Here is a 25,717-nt window from a genome sequence, read left to right on the forward strand (position 1 = left end):
ACATAGAAAACAGTGGACACAAACAATGCATTTACTATTTATTTCAGTGGGTTTAGACTTCTCAACAACAGGGACTGTAGTGGATTCATCACTGCCTCCCAGTACCTAGCAGACTACCTTGTGCATATTTGATTAGATAACTGGCAAACTGGCTGCCTGTCCTTTGTTAATGGCAGGTGCTTAGTTCTGTGACTCACGACTGTATCCTAAAATCCCATGACAGAACTCACTGCCATCTCTTATGGAGCAGTCCTCCAGACACTGCTTACAGTTCCATGACCTCTCACTGTGTCCCCTGCCCCCAATAAAGGGACAGTCACCACTGGTCACCTTGTTCATTCACCCTCCCTTTTGCCATCCTCTTTCTTGCACCTGCACTCCATGGTCACTGGTACAAGGAGGATCACATAGAACTTTACTAAAAACAATACCAGAGGACAGAAGAGGAATGAAAAGGAGAGGCAGGCCAGGAATGAGTTCCTTTGAGTCCTTTTGTCTTTCCTGATCTAAGGACTGCCTCACCATGTCTCTTTTCTGGTATTCAAGTCTCAGAAGTCTCCCACTACAGAATGGGAAATAGGCTTTTGAAAAAAGCAGGCCACCGGGAAGTCAGAAAAAATTATTAGGACTTTTATTTCTAACATAATAAGAAAGCTAATAATAAATTCATATAAGGCTTGACTTTGGAGCCCTCATTCAGTATATCAAACAGCCGTGTATCATTCATCTCCTAAAGAAAGAGAAAAAGCTCCACAGAGCTAATACAACTGAAGGTGCTGCCTTCACGTGATTGTCCTCTCTCAGAACGTTGTGATACGTTGCAGCTGAGGTGTGTTTGGAAAGTTTGGTTTTATCTAGTCTTAACTAAATTAACCTTTGCAGTCAGGATAAATGCCTTAAAAAATACTAAATAACCTTACTTGTATTTTATTAATATTTCAGCACAAATGAATAAGAAAATGGCAATTCTAAAATTCCTATTCCTGGTGTCATATTCTAGAAATAAAAACAAAGACGAGCTAAGTAGACAGAACAAGAATCACTGAAAATTTTGGAAATACGTAAATGTCTACTTAAAATTCAAATTTCCTGGGGTGTCTGGGTGGCACAGTCAAACATCCAACTCTTGGTTTTGGTTCAGGTCATGACCTCAGGGTCATGAGATGCAGCCCCACATCAGGCTCCACGCTCAGTACGGAGTCTGCCTGAGATTCTCTCTTCCTCTCCCTCTGCCCCTCCCATTCATTCTCTCTCTCTCTCTCTCTCTAAAATAAATAAATAAATCTTAAAAAATAAATAAATAAAATTAATTTATATTTCCTTTCACTATTCTTAACAATGAATTCTGTTCTAAGTGAATATGGTAGCTTGAGATATTAGGTATTATCAATGTAATTCATGTCCCTAAATTTAAAATAAAGAAATACAAACTACTATGCAATTGGATAATTTAGAAAATAGGTAAGTTATACAATTTGCCACTAATTGTCCAAGAGTTGTCTATTATCTTAACATATTTTGGTCATGTTAAGTATGGGTGGGCCTCAACATTCTGAGAGTCTAGAACAACCTGTACTTTTGTAACTTACACATTAACATTCTTAAACTACTTTGTATATGGCAGATTTGGACATTTTTACATCAACTTACCAAAAAATATTCAAGCATTATGATTCTTCCTGTCTGCCAGTAGATTGGTTTTGACAGTTTTACCTACCTAATATTTGATTATTTGAAAGTTTTGTTGCAGCCATTCTGAAACTATATTCCTTTGAACATATAGGGTCCCCTGAGGAATGCCTCTGGGAGAGGGGATCAGGGAGAGGGCCTTGGCAGCACCCCTCTCCAGTTCTCCTCTAACCCTTCCCTTTGCATCTAGATTACATATCAAGCATCTACCTAATAATTTGCTTGGAAATAGGGTTCCATTGCTAAGAAATATTTAGACTTCCATCAGTTCATTTGTTCAAAAATATTAAACCTTCACTATATTAACATTTTAAAGTTATATTCAACTTATTCAATAATTCACTTATTCAGTAAATATTAAAACTACTGCTTATTATAGTTCTGTTATTATTTAAAAACCTAGTAAAATTGAAAAACAAAGAGAAGACTGGTGATTTAGTAATAAGGATAAAATTCTCATGTCTTATATCTATGCACTTGAGATAAGGTGGATGCAAGGTCTGCTGGTTAAAGCAAATCTTTAGCTATAATAAATATCTACTGGATTTTAATCTAGTCAATATATATTAACAGTGAAGACAAGAACAGTGTTAAAATGTTTTACAAAATCTTGGGACTATCTCTAAAGGTTTGGAAGTGAAATATAGAGTTTTAAAATATTTATCCATTCTCTGGGAATGGAAACCTCTAACAATCTTTGGGTCTAGTATTATGATTCAACTCATTCAGCTTTCATGATCCTAATGAGTTAAGCTAGACATGTAACTAAATTTTAAAATACATTATCTTTCAAAAATATTACCAACAATTCCACAGAAATATACAGAAAGCTTACCTATTTGATACCAGTGAGTTTGATGGCTTCCTTGTATATATTCCTGTTTCAAGATATTCACATCTTACTTGTATTTTACTGATATTTCAGCTACTGATTTTCTTTAGATACAGCTTGATACTTATGTTAATTTGCACGCTCTTTTACTAGTTCAATACAAACTTAGGAACTACATGCCAATGAAGACCCGTAATCTGTAATGCAGTCATATAGCATATATATACAAGTAACACTTATTACATTGATTTTACTCTATATTCTCCAATACTTCCTGCCAAATAGGTATATGCTCAAATACGTTATTGATTACATTATTAGCTACCAGTAGCGTTATGTCTGGCTTTATATGTTTTACACCATTTTCACTGTTAAAGATTACCTTTTCATATGTTTGAAGGAAGAAATCAGATTATTTGGATAGGCATCTAAGACCAAACAAGTCTGAAAACCTCTCATTCCTAATATTTCTGTGTAAGAATTAGAGAAAAGTATTTAAGCACAAAGTCTCAAAATATAAAGAAAAGATAATCCATGGAGTGCTTCATTCTTTAGAAACCTCTTTGATAAGGGAGGGGCATATCTTTTGTACACTTTGTAAAGATATTTAAACACTAAGAAGCCCTCCCTCCCTCAGACCATGGGGCCAGAACCAAAGAAGGTTTGGAACTTCCAAACTTCACAGCAAATGATAATCTTGTATTGGAACAAAAGGCAAGAATGACTCAGAATGTAATTAGGGTTGTGCATCTAAGGAAATGGTATTAAAAAAAAGAAAAGAAGACAAGGTCCAGGAAAAGGATGCTAATGTTTCCACACAGAGACAAGGCCATGGCAGAATGAAAACAAAACCTCCTTAATTAGCAAATGATAGCATAGGGGCTGATCAACCTCTGCACATTGTGGCTGAACACCCACTTGTTGCTCCTCCCCTCTCATCATCTACACAAATGAGAATACTCGTAATGTTTCTATCTAAAGCAAATGATAGAAGGAGGAAAGGTTTCTAAATAGATTGAATGTAAGAGGCTGTGCTGAAGCCCCACTTCTATGAAAACAGAATGACTCTGATGTTTTGTCAACATTCCTGCTGATGCCACAACCAACAGGTTGAGACATGAACATAAAGCAAAGGACCCTGGCGCCCAGACGTGGTAAACCCAGAGGCTGATGATCTGTACTGTTATTCAGGTGCTTTTTCTTTTCTAACATGTATTTGCTTTTGGAATATTTCTCTGTCCACATAATGATGGGCAGGGGAAAGAAAAGACATGAAATTTCCCTGCCTGTACTCCTCTAAAATGTCACCTCACAGCATGTCCCCGATACCAAGCCAAGAAATGACTTACTCAGGCTCTTAGCCAACTGGCATGAACCTGAAGATTACTTGACCTCCTGGAGGGCGGTCTTTTTCCCACACAACAAACCTCACAATTTACCTTGCAATGGTCCCAATATTAATACCATATTCCTTTTGTGATATAGAATAGGGATCAGAAAACTTTTTCTGTAAAGGGCTGGATATTAAAGTTTAGGACCTGTGGGCCATTTGATCTCTGTTGCAACCCCTCAATTCTGCCTTTATAGGAAGAAAGCAACTATAGACACTACATAAACAAATGGGTGTGACTCTGTTCAATAAAACTTTATTTACAAACGCACAGACAATACATTAAGGAATGGACGTGGTTGTATTTCAATAAAACTTTATTTACAAACACAGGTGGCTGGAAGGATTTAGCTCAAGGGCCATATTTGCTGATCCTTGATATAGAGAAAGAAACTCAGAAGATTAAAATTTCTCCTATTGCATAGTTAGATAGGTAACACACGGAATATAGTTGAGTCTCATTTTCATATGTATATTTAATTATAGTCCAAATCTACTCACGGAATTCATTCACTTCTCTATTCATTAAAAAAGAAAAAAGTATTCCTTTTAACTATGTTCCAGGTATTGTCCCAGAAAAGTAGATCTGCTATCAAAAATAACAAATAAAATAATAAATAAAAACTAGTGAAGAAGACAGGCACAATCTCTACCTCATAGAGTGCAGGGTCTGGGAGAATACATTTTGCGAATATTTACCGAGGTTTTACTAAGTGTTGTGCATTCTTCTAGGAGTAAGATATACTACAGGGAACAAGACAGACAATGACCTCTTATGGCATTTATTCTCAGTAGATGGAGAAAAAATAAATAATGTGACAAACAATAAGCAATAAAAGGTCACATGGTGGTAAATGCCACAAAGAAATAATACAGTATTATATGACAAAATGTCATTTAGCAGAACGCAGGAAGGTGGAAGGTAATAGTACTCAGACAAGACTTTCCAGAAAGATGTCTTCTGAGCAAAGACCTGAATGAAAAGAAAGAGCCATCTATACCAAGCTCTGGAGGAAGAATTTTCCTAGATAAGTAAACAGCACATAAAGCCCCTGCGACAGAAATAAGCTGGTCTGTTGTAGAAATAACAAAAAGGCTAATGTCATTTTAGTAACTGGAATAGGGGAAGGTGATAAATCTAGAGAGGAGTGGGGGGACAGATCTTCTAGGGCCTCATGGTAAGGAATGTGGATTTTAGTCTTACATAATGAAAAACTGTAGGAAAATTTTAAGGAAAAGAATGATACATTCTTAGTTTAGATTACATTGAACAAATAATTACATATGAGATGAGTGCTACTTAAAAAGAGCTTAATGTGAAATGGCACAGTCAGGGGTAAAGAAGGGCTGCAATCACCCATAGCAAAGGGCCTACTTGCCCTGATCTGCCAATGTAGACCGTTTGGGAAGAGGCTTGCTCCTTCTTAAAGAGAAATCCAAAAGAGTGTTATAGCTCCAACTGCCCAACTTCTAGGGCCCAGAAAGGTTATTCTGCCGTTTGATTCTAAAATATAACAAGCAAAAAATAACACCTAACTATTCATTGACAAGTTAATACAGGGGTATTAACTAAAGAGTTCCTATTTGGCTTGAAAACCAAGGGTTAATCTCAAATGAACTTGGTAGGGACATTTCTACAACTGGATTTAAAAGGCAATTATTCCTTTCACCTTTCTTGGCAACTGCCATATTTTTCTACCTCTGTGTATAAATCATATATGCATATTTTCTTCTAGTGACAAATTTTTAAAAACACTTATCAATTGTCTGCTCTTTTCACACATTCAGGAAGCCTTCTCATCCCAATATGTGCAAATAAAACATAGAACATCCTCTCTGCTTTATTTTGCATGATCACCATCCCCCAAAACAATGCACGGATGAGAAATCATTTCCAGTTACTTATATTCACACATATGCACATATTATATGTAAATATGTGTCATTATGACTTGCAGTAAATTGTTACCTACTGGCCTGGAAGTATAAAATTATTTTTCCTCCCAAAGGAACGTCTAGCTGACCCTCAAGTAATCTAGCACAAAAGATTCAAGCAAAGTTTAGCATCTAAAAGCAGTTACAAGGTCTCCTAATTTTCATTATTTTATCCCAGCACCACACAGTTGAGCACCTGATGTCTTTTATTGTTATATTATGATGATAACAGAGATATTGTTCAAACACTCAATAAACATTTCAGATACATATGGATAAAGAAACATTCACTACACTCGAGGGGACTCATAGTCTGAGTAGAAAAACAGGTCTCAAAACAAATAATGAAAATGACAATAACCACATAACATGGAAGTGCAGTGCGAACATGATACATGCAACTTTACTGTAACACTGGAGAGCTCAACCTGGGAGGGAAAGTGGAATGCAGGTATATTTCCTAGAGAAACTGACAACAAAGCTGACTCTTAAAGAATAATTAAATGGACAAGATAGAGTGAATGCAGAAGTTTGAGATCCTAGATCACTGGCTAAGTACAATTTGGATAATTAACAACCACCTACTTTAGACCCAATATCGTTTTGATTAATATCAGGACAAAAGTAATTATAGGATGTAGTACTTACCTAAATGATAACACACAATCTATTTAGGGAGGTAAATTGTATATCCAAAACAAACTGTTAATAGTACATGGTAAAGTATAGACTGTAACATGTAGACAATGCATCTATTTGTTCATTCAACAGATATTTATTGTCTATCTGCTATGGACTATATACTGCTTAAGGCTCTGGGCATATGGCAACAGACAAACACACAAGGTCACTGGTCTCATGGAGGTCACACTCTAGTGGATATTAATATAGGTTAATATCTGTATACATGAATTGTAAAAAGATAATCATAATTCTCTGAAACAAAGAATATAAGTAAAGGATGTTGTTAGTCAAAAAATGCTGTCAATAGAAACATTTAGCCAAGTGTTTCAAGTAAAAATTTTTCATCCTTTAGAATATTCTGGATGGCAATTCAGAACACATTTTCTACTAATAATTAGCAGCTCATCAATTTTAGCTAGCATAAAATATTTACAGTAGATAGACCTTTGTTGTCTGCTACAAGGCACGTTTTTTGACTCTATACTTTCAACAACAACAAAAAGATATCATTTGGCAAAGGTAAAAGACTTTCTAAGCATTGCCTCAAATTCTAGAATTTATATGATTAAATCTGGGTATTTAAATATACATATTTTTGAATTTCTGGGATACAGAGAAAGAAAATATTAACTCAAGAAGCACGGGATGTAAAGTAGACATTAAACACTAGACATTTCTCTGTTATAGAAAGGTAGAAAGGAATCACAAGAAAGTGGCAAAGACACAAAAGCCATTTGTATTTCTTGTTATTACCCCAAGACCTGGTCCCTCTCAGGTATTGGGTTTGATTTACTAATAATTCTGAAAAGAACTATATGATTGAAGAGAGTCAAATGTAGACATACAGCCCAGGTGTTCTACCTAATTAAATGGTGATTTTTGAGCATATTATTAACATTGCTCTTCCCCATCTGATAAGTGAGAATAATGCTATCAACCTAACTCACAATTGGTGTTAACTGACAGGTTACTATGCAAAGTTGATCTCCTTGAATGAAATCCATCATATCAAAAGACAAGTTCCATAATAATTTCAACACTTACGGTGGCCAACACATCATCTGTTCCTTTGCACACCTTACTTCTCATCTTATTTAGTTGCAAGACCAGAAAAGTTGAGAAATGAGATTCGAGAGTGTTAAGTCTCATAAGGTGACTTTTAGTGAAGTCAGTGTCTTGTGAAGATTATTTGTAAAAGAATCCAGTTTACCAAACTTCATGGAAGGTATCAGATTAACATAAACTATCATCTAGCAGCATCTAGCATTGATAACACACATCCTGCATCAAAAACTTTCCTGATAGTGATGCCATGAGCTGCATAATAATCACCATGCTTTGATTAATTATTTTGCTGAATGGATGAATTAATTGCATTTACACTGATAGCCTCAGTTTCTGCATTGCATTGCTTTTTATCCTAACACAACTATTCGGAATTAAAATAGAAGTAGTACAATTTGCAGCAGTAAGCATACCAAATAGTTACAGTAAAAAGATTTCCATTTGAATTATCAAAATAAATACATTACAAGAAATTTAGAACCTAAAGTAAAAAAAAAAACAAACCTCTAATTAAAGGAAACTTGGGAGAGCTTTTTAGTAAGTTCTTTGCTGAAAGAATCTATTTCTTTTCTTGATCCTCCTACCAATCGCATTAACAATGACAAAAGATATGCAAATTTAAACAGACAATAGTCAAGCCAAACAGCTCTGACTCAGACCAACAGGGACATTTTCAGCATATAATCAGCTAGAATCACGTTAGCAAGGGTCAATGTAACCAAAGAACATTTGCATAGTTATGCTTGGCTATAATCTGAAAACTATGCCATAATCATTGACCAAGAACAATGTAAACAAAAATCAAATTTATCTCACACAATAAATTAACATATGAAACATGTGTATGACATAAGCCAAAAAGAATCATGTATTTACCCTATCACTGCTGAATAATTGCACAGCAACAAAAAAATATGCATTACTATGCTTGAGTCACCATTTTAACTATATGTTTTAAGTAAACAAAATATTACATTTTTGGTAGAATAGCTCATTCAGGACAATTTGGGACTAAATTTCCCTCCCCAGCCCCTTCAAAGAACTCAGACTAATTTACGATTGAAATCTCATTAAAAACTATATGGATGGTATATTGAGAAGAGTAAAAAACTGTTTAACCAAATTAATTTGTTTACCGTGAAAATAAATTTTGCCAAAGAAAAAAAACAGATATCCTATTATAAACTGCTGCTATAATTAGTGCCTGAAATTTAAACTATAATTATCAAACGGCTTCAGGATTCCGTTTGCTTTCTATTCTTTTGCCCCTATTGATCTTTTTCACCTGTAGTCTACAATAGCAAGATTAACTACAATTCCAGGTTTAGAAACTCTGAATCTACGGAGTTTCAGTTAACTTGTCAGATAAAATATCAGTGATCTTAGTTCAGTCCCTAGCGGACAAAAGTAGAATAACTGTTACTTGGCATGATTGAGCAGGCAGTGAGGGAAGTGAGCGTGACAACACAGGGGAAAAAAAAAATAGAGCATTTGTCCTCTCCTTATCTTCTTGAAGGGTTTGCTCTGTTAACAGACTAACTTAAAGGAGACTGGACCGACTACGTTCCTACCTATATGCACCAAATGAATTTTTAGCAAAGATATGTGGGAGAGAAGAATTTTCACAAATGTGACATTGCCACTCTTCCACAGATGTAGTTGAATACACTTATCTGTTGTTTACCTGTTACTCAACTAAACAGACAGCAAAGAAAGAAGGAACTGCAGAAAGTGTGTTCATATTCTAATAGACATTTTCAACAAAAACTTTTAAATGATTTATAGAGAAAAACTGAATAAAATGCTCATTTTGAATTGTATAAATGGGGATTAACTGCATACTCGACATTAACATTCATCTCGATACTTAGACTCCCACATGGCACTGTTGGTAACTACAATGTCCTGAAAAAGGAGGTATTTCAGGAAGATAGCAAAGCCCATGTTTTGCCCAGCTCAAATCTGCAGGTGCATGTCTTTGGCAACAGCAACCACCAGCTCAATCTCTCCTTCCACACTGGGCAAACAACCTCTTCCTGAAAAGTTCACATTAAAATTTACCTTCCTGATTTTTTTTTTCTCAAGGACAGAAAAAATATGACAGAAATCTGTCCTCCACTATTCTGCTACTTGCTAAAATTAAGTTGCTTTTATATACATATACAATTTCTCCAATCAAATATCATACTTTATATATACTCCCATTTCATATTAACTGTACTAGAGGTTGAAAAATAAGTATTTGGTGATGATTTCTCACCCTAGCTGCAGAAAATTTCCTGGTGTAAAATCTATCTGATACTAAATCAGTATTGTCATTATTTTCTTTTTTCACCAATGGTCTCAAGACATATGCGCTTTTCTAAGTTGGGCTTTGACAGTCAGAAAAATCAAGCTCAATTTTAAGTAAGAGGAAACCAAAAATGTCATAAAATGTGCCATTGCTAGGCACATAAATGGGTTGCCACCACACCTTCAGAGGCTTGCACAAGCCTGAAAACCTTGGCTCACCCATGAAGTCACAGAGAGAGAACAGGCTTGGATTTGCAAACACTGCCCCCAGGAGCAAAAGGTAAACACACAAATGCCCCCCTAAGGAACTCTAAGTCAGCTGCAGTGCAAGCATGGAAAAGGCTCTGCAATTAGAAACTGAAAGCAATCACTTACTTTTTGCAGCCACTGAGTATAATTTTCCATCACATGCTCCAGATGTTGAAGTTTCTGGGAAGAGAAATCCGGTTCCACGTGTGGAGCATCTCTCTGCAGAGCATTTGTGTTGTACTGGTCTGTCGTACTCTCACGACAGTTCCCGTCGTGTTCTGGAAGAATGAAAGTGTAGGCACACTGCCCATGTTGAATCCGGTTATATCTTCTCCCACCGTTTTCTGGACCTCGGCGCTGGTTGCTGCACCCTATGTGAGTCAGAATGGCAGCGAGGAAAGCAAAGGAAAGGAAAACTGTCATTGTACTGCCAGCAATCTCTTTCCGTGCCTCTCGCAAAACTTGCTCCTTTCTTCTGACCTTTAAACTAGTTTTTATTTTAGGTAAAACTGCTTGTTTGTTTGACTTTTTCCCCCTCAAAGAAAGCTTTTGAAGAAGAATCACAGAAAACTAGCCATTTGTTAGCTTTGTTCTAAAATGTTATTTTTTTTTTTTTATTTCACTGTAATGGTAGTTTCCTTAGTTAAAACTTGAGATATTTATTGCATAGTAGCTGAGATTTATTGTTTCCTCTCTGTGTAACCGTTCAGCGTGGAGCCTGCTTGAGTCAGCTGCGTGTACATATTCTAGACCCTTTCCCCTACCCTATCTGCAGCAGATCTGCTATTTTCTCCCAGACCTCAGTGAGTTTTATTAAGGTTGCACATCCAAGCCAAGCTGGAAGCAGGCAGCCTTTCACAAGATGACTTGACAGGAATGCATGAGTGTGCCCCTATGCTAAGGATTGCTGAAGGCTTGGAGCAGCGGATCGTCTTACAAATTGGCTAGATGCGCATGACCTCGATCATGTATGGCCCTCCCGCCCCTTCCGCAGACAATTGCCTCCAGCCTTTAGCAGATTCAGGGCAAATCAATAGAGCAGTCCACCTTAATACACTCTTGCTGTGCATGCTGACCTACTAAAACCTAGCAAACTAGCAGTATGTTTTTAAAGTTACTATTTAATTGGGGAACTCTAAGAAGAAATTGGCATGGTGTCCAGTAAAATAATTTTTGATAGTGAATGATAAATCTGTATAAATATTAATTTTTTTAAAAATTATTCTTGACTCTGGGAAAAAGATATTAAAAACCATTTTTAGAGATGGTTTTCTCTCACTCATGGTATTCACTTAGACTTTAAGGAGTTGGAGAAAATTGTCAGGGAGGGTCAAATTAGCAAAAAAAAATTTCACAACTTGTCACTCAAAGGAATATAGACAGCATGTGCATATTAAGCAGAATAAGCTAAGTACTTTCTGAGATAAGGATTTTAAATGAAACTGGTCCCCTGATCAGAATATAGCTCTCTGTGCTCTATGTATATAAATTGAGCAAGTTTCTTACAAAAACAGTGTGGTTACAATTTAAGACAGTGGCCAGAGAATTATTAATTCCTGTGGTACATCCTAATCATGGATTTCACAAGGACCTCTTTCGTGTTGCTGTGGCTATCTTTAACCCTGCTAAGGAAGTTCCCCATAAAGTCTCCTGGGGCTGCACAAGAACATTATCTGAGAATAAACATACATCAGGTGTGTCAATGGGCCAGCAAAGAGCTGTACGGGAGAAATCACTCCTTCTATTAAATAAGAAACAAAAATTATCGGAAGGTAATTTCTCACATGTAGGGTGAAAACATTTGAACAAAAGGTTCAGTAAAACATAAAGAATAGGTGATAATTATAGAATTAAGGTTATGGCACTGAGATCTTTACTAAGTATGTGCAGAAAACATGAATTATGAGCAGAGGCTTTCATCAAGAACTGGGAGGGATTTTCAGGAATAGAGCTTCTCAACTGCAGTCATGATATAAAAACAGAAGTCACAGATGTTGACTCTTGTGTCCTCGGGGTACAGGTCAGTGGGTAAAGGGCAATAAGGTTGGAGATTGGTGTGTAGGGAAATGTTAGAGGAAAGGGCAAAACAAATTCCAGAAAAAAATGTGATTTCCTTGGGACAAAAAAATTGTTCCGAAATTTATCAGTCTTTTCCATACCAAATAACAAATTTCTGATCTGACAGAAATTGAAGCAAATAATACCAAACATAGCAATAAAGTACTTGAATTGTCTCTGCAGCTTCCTCCTGTTGGCTGACTTGTCACTCATGTGCAATAAAAAAAAAAAGGCATTTAATAAGGGTTTAATATTTTCCAGGTCTGTGCACGTACTCCTTGCACATGATCTCATTTAATTATTCCAATGAACCTGAAACATGGATAATATGTTTAATCCCATTTTATTGATGGGAAAACTGAGACACAGAAAGGCGAAGTGGTCACAATTCACATAGCTAGCTAGGAATGGTGCCAATGTGTAAACTCTGGCCAACTGATTCCAAGCCTGTCCTTCTAACCTCCAAGCCAGCCAAAAGGCTTCCAAAAGGGCTCCAGCTGCACTGATTCACAGTCCTAGAGCAGACTAAGTAATGGTATTGAGAAGTAAAACAACTGATTAAAAGCCAGTTTATACCACCCAAGTGATTTAATCTGTCCTCTGTACCCAAGAAACAAACAGGAGTGACAGGTAACCCATGCAATAGAGTTTTTAAAGGCCTACAAAAGGATGAAGTAAACTGGCAAAGCACAGATTGTCTAAGAACATTTTCCAACATTGCTTGCTTTGAAAATTATTCCTGGAAAGAAGAGAGTACAAAACCAACCCCTTAAGTGATTCGTTAAAAACTAAATATAGCTGAAAATCAGCAGAAGACACAAAAGTAGTGAGGTTTCTATTAAAGTGTTTCTGTGTTTTATAACAGCCAAAATTTAAAAATCTGTTCCTCCGTGTGGGGTGTGTGTGTGTTTGTGTGTGTGTGTGAATCTACATGTGCTTGTTCATATATTTTTCCAATCTGAACAAATGAAATGAAGGAATTCACAATTTCCTGAGGGAAAAGCAGACAACTAAGAAAGGAAGCCTGAAATACAAGTACTAAAAAAAGGGGGAGGGGACAGAAAGACAGTAAAAGGAACTGATTTATTTCTTTTCCAGAAAAATAAAGAAAAAAACATGACACTGAAAGTACTAATGTCAATCTGGAAAAAAAAAAAGTCTCAAGATGAATTTTAAGCAGCTGGAAAACACAGGGACATGTACAATGAACTCATATGTTTTAGGACTTCAGCTGAGAAGACACTGGGTGCATTTGAGGCTCCTCGTGACATGCTAAAGAGCATAAGCTTCCAAGGACCTGAACCTAACCAACAGCAATACGGTGGGTCGTTGTTGCTGACTATTCAGAAATGTTGCAGGTTAGGAGACTTCAGAATTTAGGAAGGAATTTGAAACACAGGCCATATTTAAAAAAAAAAATTGCTCTGCCACACCTCCAAAAAGGTAAAAAAAAAAAAATTCAAAAGAACTAAATAATTGTATTCAGTTGAATACTCAGGCAGCTTGATCTTGAAAGCTCTGTATCTTTGTATTATTTATTTATTTATTTTTGCATTACTAGAGCTCTGGAATAGGGAGGTTTATGCTTTAAGTGTCTGATCTCTTATCTACAATAATCCTAGTAAACATTAGCCTCATCCAGAAATTTCCAGTGAGACAGGGAACACCATTTATATGGGAACCTGATGGCCCTAAATCTCTCCTAACAACAAGTCTTTGTTACTTCTTTTGTGAAGTTTTCTTAATTTCTCCAGGCCCAAAAAGTGACTCTCTCTGATGTGTTTCAATAACCTTCTTTTCATATCTCCATAATGGTACTTCTCACACTGCTTTTCTAATTATTTCTTTTTTGGTCTATCTCCCCCTCTAGCTGTGAGCTCATAAAGTAATCTGCTCTTTCATCACTGATTTCCCAGCACTTACTATGCTATGCACTTTGGTTGAAGGAATGAGAGAACAAATGAATGAGTGAATTGAGCTAATTGAATTACTAAGTATCTGACCACTATATAACTGGCCACATCTGTTGCATTTTGTCGGGTGAGTCTGCCTAGAATCGGGGTGAAACAAAATTTATTCTAAAGAATGAGTTAGATAGAAGAACATGGTACAATAATAATGCATAACATTTTCTAACCCAAAACAAATTAATTTCCTCATTTAACATTTACAGCACCCCATAATTGTATATCATTTCTGTTTTGCAGATGAGAAAAACTGTGGCACACAGAGGTGAATTACCCAAGATCGATGATCTCTTATGTAGCAGAGCAGGAATTTGATCCTCAATCCATCTAAATCTGGGGCCCACATTCCTAACCCACTGAGCTATAATGCCTCCAGCAATACCTCAGTATTAGGAAATAGGGAGAAAACATTTCTTAAATTTAGGGGACAGGAACAACACGGCATCTATAACTAAGATGGGTTTTCTCCTCCTCTTAGCCATGGCCTTCATGGATTCATGTTATGATCTTTTATAACAGGGCTAATGTTAAGCAAAGATGCACCAGTATGGTTTTCCCATCTACTAACAAACATCTAACCTGATTGTTCAGGTTATACTTAGAATGAATTCTTTATGTTTAGTCCTGTGCCATATCACCTGTTATATATATTGCTCTAAAATAACATTAAATAATATAAAATAGAGTTTATTCCTCAAAAACACCATCAAGTACTCCTCTAGTATTCACATAGATCCCCTATAATGACAAAAGGGACAAGAAAGCATTCTCCTCCCTTGTATACTGAACACAATGTCATTCAGCACATATTCTGTAGATATATTCTTGAAACACATTCTATATTTTAAGGGCACCATATTTGATGGCTCTGCTCTGGCAATTTCAGGGTTCAAGAATATCAGTAGGGCTATGGCAGTGGTAGCTATGTCTAAAAGGAAGCACTTGGCTATAATCCCTGCAAGCAGAGCCAAGACCCCTTCACTCAACTATGTAGGCATCAAAGGTATCCACACAGATGGAAATAACCACACAGTGCTAAAACAGAAAAACAAGAAGATGGAGGATATCACCTGGCGACTGACGGCACTTCGTGAGTACATGGGAAATATCCATTGGTAACTCTCAAATGAATTGGAAAGACTACAAAGAGGTAGACACTGCAGTGGGCGGGGTGAGGAAGACACTGCAGTGAGTAGAGAAATGTACATAGGTGAAGAACATAAAAATTATTATGTAAATAGTCCCCTGCCTTCTGATGAGAGAAATTTCTGGTAATTGGTGGATGTCTTGCTATCTAAGTCAGTTTTTAATTGTAGCTATCTATAAGTTGGAAAGGGCTCAGACAGAATTAATTTGTTCCACATAAGAAAGTAGATAAGGGACTCAAGGGAAGATCTGGAAATGGAAGATGAGCTAGAGAGATTTGGAGAAGAGTTAGAAGAGAAAGGAAACTTGTGGCTGTGTGGCTGAGAGAAACTCCGGAAGATATAGTGAGTACAGAGGTCTGCAGTGAAATGGTGTTTCCTGTGAGATAAGATCCCTCTTTTTCAGCAAAACACATGCTTATGGGCAAGTGACTTCTTTAGCATGAATGAGAAGAATCATTGGTCCTTGCTCCATATATGGAGCTAACATCTGAGTTATACTATTAATGTGAACACAATATATATTTCATTTTGCTATTTCACACTAGGTTAGAGCCTCCCCAGCGCTGGGACTGCATCTGTCTTATTGATCATTCTATCCCCTTTTTCTGGCACAGAAGAAGCAACTAATAAATATTTGTGATCCAGCCGACTGTCTGTCTGACTCATTCACTTTAATTCCCAATGATGAGATCTGAAGACATAGAATCATCCCCCTCCCTTGCAGGTTCTCTTGCCTAGGTTCCAAGACCTCACTTTCTGGAGAGTCATATAGGAGATCAGGATCCATATATTTCAAAGCAAATCCCAGAAATCTCAGTGGAATAGTACCCAACAGTCCCAGTCACCCAGGGACATAGTTGTAGAACCATTCAAGAAACATTATAGAAATACCCTCCAGTGTGAGGTTACTTGTTAATTCTACAACAGAGATAACTTCTACAAGTACCCAAGTCATAAAAGAAAACAAACAGCTGGAGATTGTAACAAGTAGAAATACAGATGCCAACATTCCCCTCATACCAGAATGGAGAAAGATTTCCAGTGGAGACCCAGTGAGATGAGATTTTATCATGGGAAAAAGCATATAAACCCACTTTGCATTTATTAACTGTCTCCTTTCTCCTCTTTTTCCCTATAGAAGTCTTGATTCCTACATGAGAGAAAAATGCAAAGGTCTCTCTGTCTAAGCTTTACAACTTCAGAAAGAACATGTATTTTACATCTTCTCAGAAACTCAGAAAGAACATGAATGGAAAGGAATGGCTAGAATCATCATGTGATGAATCATGTACCCAATGGCACATGGATGGTGACTAATCCTTGTAGCCAAAGCTGATAAATGACCTCCATTGAGCAGTGACTAGAAGATACAGGACCTTCTGTGATTCTTTTTGTGATTAGAGAGTTGTGACCACCTCTGCTCATCAGACGTTGGATGAACTGTTCAGTAGTGGTTAAGGTGGGGGGCAAATTGCTTTCTCTTTGTTTTTGCTTATTTCTTGTTTATGCTTTTAAACAAAATTGAATTACACAGGGTAAGATATTTAATTATTCTAAGATTAGTTTCCTTATCCCTAAAATGTGGATGATAATACAGTATCACTTTTGTAAGTGGGGGTGCGAAGATTAAATATAATAATGGATATAAGGTACTGAACACAATATCTAGAGCATATCAAGTACTCTGAATGTTAGTTCTTATTTCTAAATTTAAGCTCTCTTCCTTGCGCTCAAAAATGATCCTACTTTTAAACTTATTTTTTGAGTTTTATGACTACCTTGACCTAACTCCATTCCCTATCATTTCATCCTCTCAATTGTTTAAAATCACTTCTGAACCTCTTAAAAATCACATTTAAGTGACTAATATGGGACAGTGACCACATTCACAATGATAGTTCACATAAACAGCTTTGGTTTCCTTGAGGGCAGGATGAATGTTTTCTTCCTCAGGGCTTGCATCCTCAGCACTTGGAACAGTGAGTGGCTGACACATACAAGGTGTTCAATAAATATTTGTTGAATGAATGAAAGAAGTTGGAAACAATTTAGTAAGAATATTCTATTCCACAGAGACATCTAGTAGGGCAGACCAACATATAAATGTAGTGTGATATGAATTTTATTCCCTAGGAACCATGGGAGAAATGTGGATGCCATTTATGGCTTCATCACTGTGACTTGTTATCAGACTCATTTCCGGCCAATTCAACTAGATAACCTTATTTTCAAGAGCTTCTTTTATGACTAGACTTGTGGCATATATCACCCCATTCTGTTTCCTAGGATGAGGAGATAAAGTGGCAAGTGTTTGCCTCTGATAAAATGAAAAAGAATTGAAACACTCTACTATTAATCTTATAAGAAATATACAGCTGGGCACGACTCGTACATTAGCAAAGGAAATCTTATTTTATCTATTTTTTCTCCAATAATTTTGCTTCCACTTAGGCTCTAATCAGATTAGGAATTTGGCAGTTAAATTAGAAAATAAATTCCATTGGTATAAAAACTTGTGAAAATATAATGGCTTAACCAGGCTCTTAGTTCACAAGTTGACAGGCAAAGACCAGTCCTTTCAATGTTAACCTTAAATGAAGTACCTATTAAATCTGAAAAGCTTATATATTTTTTTTCATTGAACTTGTACCTGGTTCTTTCTTCTTTATCCTCCTCTTATAGTTAGTACAAATCCTTAAAAGGGAGAATTGTGGCAAATAAAGAAAGGCTAGAAGACCAGCATAAATGACTGAAAAAAATCAGAAAAGATTGTGATAACCATTTCATTCTATATAGTTAAATTTTATTTTTCTTGTGATTCAGATGGATCATGTTCAACTCCAGAGGCATAAAACAGCCTGTATATTTTACAAAATGTTTCCCAAATTTGTATCACATTCACCCTCAGTGTATGTATCAAAACTGCACACATGCCCCTTGTACTACTGTTTACCTACTAATTTCCTTAACTCAAATTTTAAGCTTTCTTTGTATCTGAGATTTACCTTAAGTAAGAATATCTGGAAAACCAATCACATGTGCTTTTTCCTAATGTATATTACGATGAACACAGAATATTAAATAGAATATCTGTCCACAAACCACCCACTACATATTTCATGTCCTCAGTGGAATGTGTAGCACACTTTGGGAAACATGACTTAGTGGTATCTACAGTAGGGTACTTTCTCTTTGCAAAATGAATGAAAAATAATACCTCCTGTCAACATATCTGTGGAAAAGACTAGCTGCTGCAGTCCCTCAAGATCAGTTTGCATTATGCCCAGAGTGTTTGGGGATTGCTCCCATTCTGCAGTCAAATCAGAAATGCAAAAAAGCTTTTGAAACAGACGCTTCTGTACTTATGCTGCCAGAGAGCACATAAAGAACTTCCCTCCATCTCAACCTGGAAGTCATGGGGAAGGATCGGCAGCAGCCCTACTTGTAACGCTGTCCTGATGGCCTGAAATTGAGACTAATGATTGACCAGGAATTTCCACAGCTCTTCTCTTGATTCTGGCAAGGGAAAAAATAGTGAGGTTATTTAGTGTCCAAAGAGTAAATCTTCACTCCTTTTTCGTCTTGTTTTTGGATGAGTGTTGGGGAAACAGTAAACAAATTTCTCCTCAAGAGTTGCATTCCCCCTCGAAGAATTTACATTCCTTCCTGACATCCCTCATAGAGCCATAAAAACACATCAGTTCAAAAGAGGGAAAGGAGAGTTAATATTTAAAGGAGCAGTTAAGAATGAATTACTCTCAGTTTAATAATAGCTAACATTTGAGTACCTATGATATGTCCAGGATTGTGCTAATCATTGCACCTGCATTATCTGTTCTGTTAGAATCACAATAACTCAATATGCAGGAACTTTTATTACCATAATTTTACAGAGGAAATAACAAATTCAGAAACCTCAAGCAGGACTCAATCCCGGGGTTTTCTGATTCCAGAGGTGAAGCTTTTAGCAATTACACATATACAAGCCCTCCATAAGTCCTTTGAAGAGGACTTGTTCATTTGGATTCCCAGAATTAATTATCTACCTGATTTTTCGCATACCTTTCCTTATTTATTACACCAGTAAGAAGCATAGAACCTGAGAGCCAATTACACCAAAGGAAAGTTGTAATAGTTGAGAATGAGAGCTATCGATAGAAGTTAACAATTACAGTATATTTACTGTATGTCAATCACTTTACATACATTATCAAATTTAAACAAGCATATCATACCCATTTCACAGATGAACAAACTGAAGCTTTAGAAAATAAGAAACTTGACCCAGGTTATATAGAAGTGGCATTTTAACCAGGCCATCTGATTTTAGGACCCAATCATCTTTTTAAATTTTTTTTAAAGATTTTATTTATTTATTTGTCAGAGAGAGACAGCAGGAGAGGGAACACAAGCAGGGGGAGTGGGAGAGGGAGAAGCAAGCTTCCTGCTGAGCAGGGAGTCTGATGCGGGGCTTGATCCCAGGACCCTGGGATCATCACCTGAGCTGAAGTCAGACACTTAACAACTGAGCCACCCAGGGGCCCCAGGACCCAGTCATCTTAATACACTAAAAAAACTGTCTAAAATAAGTGGGGAAAAAAAAAAAAAAACATTTACAAGGTATTTATACGGAGGAGGTTAGCCAGTTGTATTCTCATCTTCACTGAGTGAAAAAGGCAAGACTAGTTCATTGTCCTCAAAGTTGTATCCCAGGCTGGCAGCATCAGCATCACCAGCAATCTTGCTCATAATGCAAAATCCCAAGTCCCACCCAGAACTACTGAATCAGAAACCAGAGTATGGGACCCAGCTTCTTTTTAACAAGTCTCACAGATACTATGATCCTTATATATTTTGAGAACCACTTGTTTGATTCATTAATTCCTTGCCCTAGCAGAACCTTAGGATCACTTGAGGACTTGAGGACTTAACATAAATAAGATGCTTGGGCTTGTCTCTAGAGATTCTGATTCAGTTATCTGGGGTGCAACATAGACAAGGACTGTTTAAAAAAAAATGTAACAGGTGGTACTAAAGTATAGCCATGGTTGAGAACCAATGGCTTAATTGAAAGAGCTAACCAAGAAGAAATGCTGTGAAAAGAGATAGATTGGTTCTAGACAAAGAAATAAATAGTAAACTTACTTAGATATGCCTAAAAACATTTCTGGAGAGTTATTTAATTCTGGGATTATAAAACAATGACCTTGGTGCTATAAAGTGCTGTATGTTTAATTTCTAGAGCATTTAAGGACACAGAGATGATCACAGATTAAATAAACCAGATTCAAGAGATTAAGTATCTCCATGGTTCATATTGTTTTGCTGTTGTTGAAGTAAATTATCTCTTAAATTTCTATTTTTAAAGCGTTTAAGGAATAAAATATTTATGTCTTTATCACTCATGAGTACAATATTGACCCTCATCTAGTAACTTACAGTTGCTGTTATGATGACATTTTGTCTCTGTTCTCACAAAGCATTCTTATTTGTCCCTCCCAAAATAAGCAGCCAATACCTGTAGTCTTATCTCTAACTGCTCCAATATCTGATTTTTCACCTGAGATGAATGAATGTCTGGGAAATCAGCAATGAGAAGTAAACTGTCCTAAATAAATAACAAAGGGTTTAGAATTACTGGTTGTATCCTCTGATTATATAACCCGTATAGAGTCTGTCTTTCACAAGAAAACCATGAGCTTTAGGAATAACTATTTTCTTGTATCAAATTGGCATTACATGTCTACAGCAGCACTATTCACAATAGCCAAAAGGTGAAAACAATCCAAATGTCCATGAATGGATGAATGTATAAACAAACAGTGGTACATCCTCACAATATATTATTCAGCCACAAAAAGGAATGAAGTACTGATACATGTTACAACATGGACGAACCTCCAAAACATCACAGTAAGTGAAAGATGGCAGATACAAAAGGTCACATATTGTGATTCCATTTATATGAAATACCCAGAATAGGTAAATCCAGAGCAACTAATCAGATTAGTGGTCTTCCACTAATGCTGCATGTAGGGAGCAGTAGGGAGTGACTGCTTAATGAGATCTCATGAAATGTTTTGGACCTAGCAGTGGTGATGGTTGCACAACACTGTGAATGTACTAGTGAGTTGTATGCTTTAAAATGGTTAAATTTAATGCTATGTGATTTCACCTCAATAAAAAAATAATTTTAACAATAATTGGCACCACATCTCCAAAAAGCATTTTTGGCATCTGTATTTTCATTAGATTACCATAAGATGCGCTGATATAAAACATGTCTTTTTTTTAACTTTTATTTTGAAGTAATTATAGGTAAATAGGAACCTCCAAAGTTGGTACAGGAAGGACTCATGTACCTTTCACTGTTTCTCCATTGGTTACAACTTACCAGTAATTATAATTTTAGTATAATATTTTAATCAGGAACTGGGCATTAGTACAATGTGCATATATAGCTCTTTATCATTTTATCACATGTATAAAATCATACAACCACCATAATCAAGATACAGAAATATTCCACCACCACAAAGGTCTCCCTCATGCTATTCCTTTACAGTCATCCACTCTCTGCTTAACACCATCTCTAACCCGTGGCAGCCACTGATATGTTTTCCATCTCCAAAATTTTTTCATTTCAAGAATGTTATATAAATGGAATTGTATAGTATATTATCTCTTGAGGCTGGCTCTTTTTTCATTCATCATAATGTTCTTGAGATCCATCCACGTTGTTTTGTATTCATTTCTTGTCGTTACTGAGTACCATTCTATGGTATGGATGTACCTCAGTTTGTTTAATCATAACCTATCAAGGGACAGTTTGGTTGTTTCTACTTTGGGGCTGTAACAAATAAAGCTGGTAAGAAAAACTGTGTACAGGCTTTTGTGTAGACATAAATCTCCACATCACTGCAATAAATGCCTAGGAGCATGAAGGCTAGATTGTACGGTAAAAGTATATTTTTTTAGGAAACTGCCAGCTGGCACCTGGGTGGCTCAGCTGGTTAAGTGTCTGACTCTTGATTTCGGCTCAGGTCATGATCTCAGGGTCATGATCTTAGGGTCGTGAGATGGAGACCCACATTGGGCTCCACACTGGATGTGGAGCCTGCTTAAGATTCTCTCTCCCTCCCTCTCCCTCTGTCCCCCCCCCAACAAAAAAGAAACTGCCAAACTGTTTTCAAGAGTGTCTATACCATTTTACATTTCCACCAGCAATATATGAGAGATCCACTTTCTCCACATCCTTGCCAAATGATAATTTGGTATTATCACTATTTCTTATTTTGGCTGTTCTAAAGAATGTGGAATAATATTTTATCATGATCTGAATTTGCACTTCCCTTGTGGCTAGTGTTACTAAACACTTCTGCATGTACCATGGTATATACCTTTGTCACTGAAATTTCTCTTCATGTCTTTGCCCATTTTCTAATTGGATTATTTGTGTTTTTTTAAATACTGATTTTTAAGAGTTTTTTGTTTGTTGCTCTTATTGAGTTTTTAAAAAATATATTCTAGGTATAAGCCCTTTGTCAGTTACATGGTTTGCAAATATTTCTCCTAGTCTGTAGCTTGTCTTTTTAAATTTCTTTCTTAATAAAGTCATCATAGTACAAGATTTTCTAATTCTGATGAAGTCTAAATTATCATATTTTTCAATGAATCATGATTTTGGTGTCTTATTTAAGAAATCTTCACAAAGCTCTAGGTACTAAAGATTTTCTCCTACGTTATTTTCAATTTTTACTTTACATTTAAATGTCTTAATAATGTATTTTTTGTATAACATGAGGTATAAGTCAGTTTCTTTCTTTTTTTTGCTTATGGATATCCAGTTGCTTCAGCACCACTTATTGAAAAGATTATTCTTCTTATATTGAATTGCTTTTGCACCTTTAGAAAAAAATAAATCAATCTGCTGTATTTGTGTGGGTCTACTTCTAAGTTATTTATTCTTTCCAATTGATCTATGTGTCTCTCCTTTTACCAGTACCACTACACAGTCTTGGTTTCCATAGTATATCATCATTCTTTCTTTTTCTTTCTTTTTTTTTTTTTTTGAGAGAATGTGCACCAGCGAGCCGGGGGACAGGAATGGGGGAGGTGGTAGAGGGAGAGGAAGAATCTTAACAAGCAGGGTCCACGCCCAGCACAGAGCCCAACAAGGTGGCGGGGGGGGCTCTATCTCACAACCCTGAGATCACAACCTGAGCTGAAATCAAGAGTCAGATGCTGGGGCTCCTGGGTGGCTCAGTCGTTAAGCGTCTGCCTTCGGCACCCTCATGATCCCAGGGTCCTGGGATCAAGCCCTGCATCGGGATCCCTGCTCTGCAGGAAGTCTGCTTCTCCCTCTCCCACTCCCCCTGCTTGTGTTCCCTCTCTTGCTGTGTCTCTCTCTCTCTCTCTGTCAGAAAATAAAATCTTAAAAAAAAAAAGTCAGATGCTTAAGTGACTGCCACCCAGGTGCCCCAGTATACCATCATTCTTAAACACAGGTGGAGTGATTCTTGCTACTTTATTCTTCTTTTAAAAAGTTGTTAATGCTATTCTAGTTCCTCTGCTTTTCCATATAAATTTTAGAATAACTTTGTCTAAATCTATAAAACATCTTGCTGATATATTTACAAGGAAACTGTATGCTAATTTGAGGAGAACTGACATGTTTCCTATTCTTTACCATACTGAGTCTTTTGATCATGATGTGATATGCCTTTCCATTTAAGATCTTTGATTTCTTTCATCAGTATTCTGTAGTTTTCAGTACACAAAGCCTGTACATTTTATTAAATTTACACCTACTTCATTTTTGAGTGATTACAAATGCTATTGTTTTTGATCTTGGTTTCTACCTTTTCATTGCTAGTGAATAGAAACATAATTGATTTCTGAATGCTTATTTATATCCTGCAAACTTCTTTAACTCACTTATTAGAAGTTTTTTTGTAGATTCCTTGGATTTTCTACATAGGCAATCATATCATTTGCAAATAGGGATAGTTTTATTTCTTCCTTCCCAATTTATATTTTATTTTCCTTTTTTGCCTTATTGTCCTGGTTAAAACTTCTACACAATTTCTTCCATAAATTAGAAGAGAAGGGACAGTTTTCAACTCAAGTATGAAGCCATTATTATATTTATATCAAAACAAGACAAAGATAGTACAAAAATAAAAACTACAACAAATATCCCTTATGAATATACAAGCAAAACTTCTTAACAAAATGTTAGAAAACAGAATCCAATAACACATAAAAAGAATTACATACCATGAACAAGTGGGGTTTATTTCAAGGATACAAGACTGGTTTGATATCTAAAAATAAGTCAATGTAATCTACTGTATTAATAGGCTAAAGAAGAAAAATCACCTGATCATATCAACTAATATAGAAAAAGCATTTGACAAAATGAGACACCCATTCATGATGAAAACTCTCAGAAAAACTAGGAATAGAGGGGATCAATCTCAACTTCATCAAATACAAAAGTGATAAACTATAGCTCAAATTAAATCAAAAGAGTTGTGTTATATATTCACTGTTATGAATCAGGCACTAATATATGTGCCGAGAATCCACTATGTCACTACACATATGTTAATAACTGGTAAATTCCATTATTTAACATACAGTGAGTAAAGTTCACAAGAAAGTTTACAAATTCTACAATGACCCTATGGGGATACTGATTCAAAATGTATTTCATTCCTTAATTTGGAAAGTCTACCTTAGAAACAGGGTAGGATCCTTGTCTTTATCTCTACTCTTTCATCCATTCATTCAAAAAATATTTATTGAAGCTATACCACATGATTGAAACTGCTGCAGGTGTTGGGGGTACAATAGGGAAACCAACCTTCCTGACACCATGCAGCTTGCATTCTGATAAGAGGAAATATAAAAAATATACTGAATTATTAATATATGCCACACTGTATATTATATAATGATTAGTATTATGAAAAAAATGAAATAGGAAAGAAAGGGAGGAAATACTGTGGTGGTGGTAGATACAAATGGGAGGGTCAGGAAAGGCCTCACTGGAAAGGTGGTACATGAGCAAGTATTTAAGGAGATGAGTATGCTGGGCAGAATAATGTCCCTCTCCCAAATATGTCCACATCCTCATCCCTGAAACCCCTGAGTATGTTATCTTACATGGCAAAAAAGACTTTGCACATATTAATAAGGTTACCAACCTTGAGATGGAGAGATTATCTGGGTGGGCCTAATCTAATCACATTGGTCCTTAAAATCAAAGCACCTTTCCCAGCTAGGGTCAGAAGGAGATGTGACTATAGAAGAAAGGTCAGAAGGATGCAATCTCTTTTTTTGCTCTGAAAATGGAGAAAGGGTATCACAAGCCAATGAATGTGGGTAGCTTCTAGAAGCTGAA

General features: G+C 36.3%; 1 protein-coding gene across 5 annotated transcripts in view; it reads right to left on the reverse strand.

The window, feature by feature from the left end:
• ANGPT1 (angiopoietin 1) overlaps positions 1–11,110 on the reverse strand; it is a 245,927-nt gene extending 234,817 nt beyond the window's left edge. The window contains exons 1-2 of one of the 5 annotated variants that reach the window (XM_027577787.2): positions 11,074–11,110; positions 10,263–10,507 (exon numbers count right to left, since the gene is read on the reverse strand). In XM_027577787.2, the coding sequence (XP_027433588.1) occupies positions 10,263–10,292 (30 nt within the window). In that variant the 5' untranslated portion in view covers positions 10,293–10,507; positions 11,074–11,110. Of the gene's footprint in view, positions 1–10,262; positions 10,988–11,073 lie in introns of those variants that run through there. The other 4 variants (XM_027577761.2, XM_027577770.2, XM_027577796.2 and 1 more) reach the window with 4 other exon arrangements.
• Between the last annotated feature and the right edge of the window lie 14,607 nt (positions 11,111–25,717).

The sequence above is a fragment of the Zalophus californianus genome, chromosome 4 (genome assembly GCF_009762305.2).
Source record: "Zalophus californianus isolate mZalCal1 chromosome 4, mZalCal1.pri.v2, whole genome shotgun sequence".
Classification (NCBI taxonomy): domain Eukaryota; kingdom Metazoa; phylum Chordata; class Mammalia; order Carnivora; family Otariidae; genus Zalophus; species Zalophus californianus.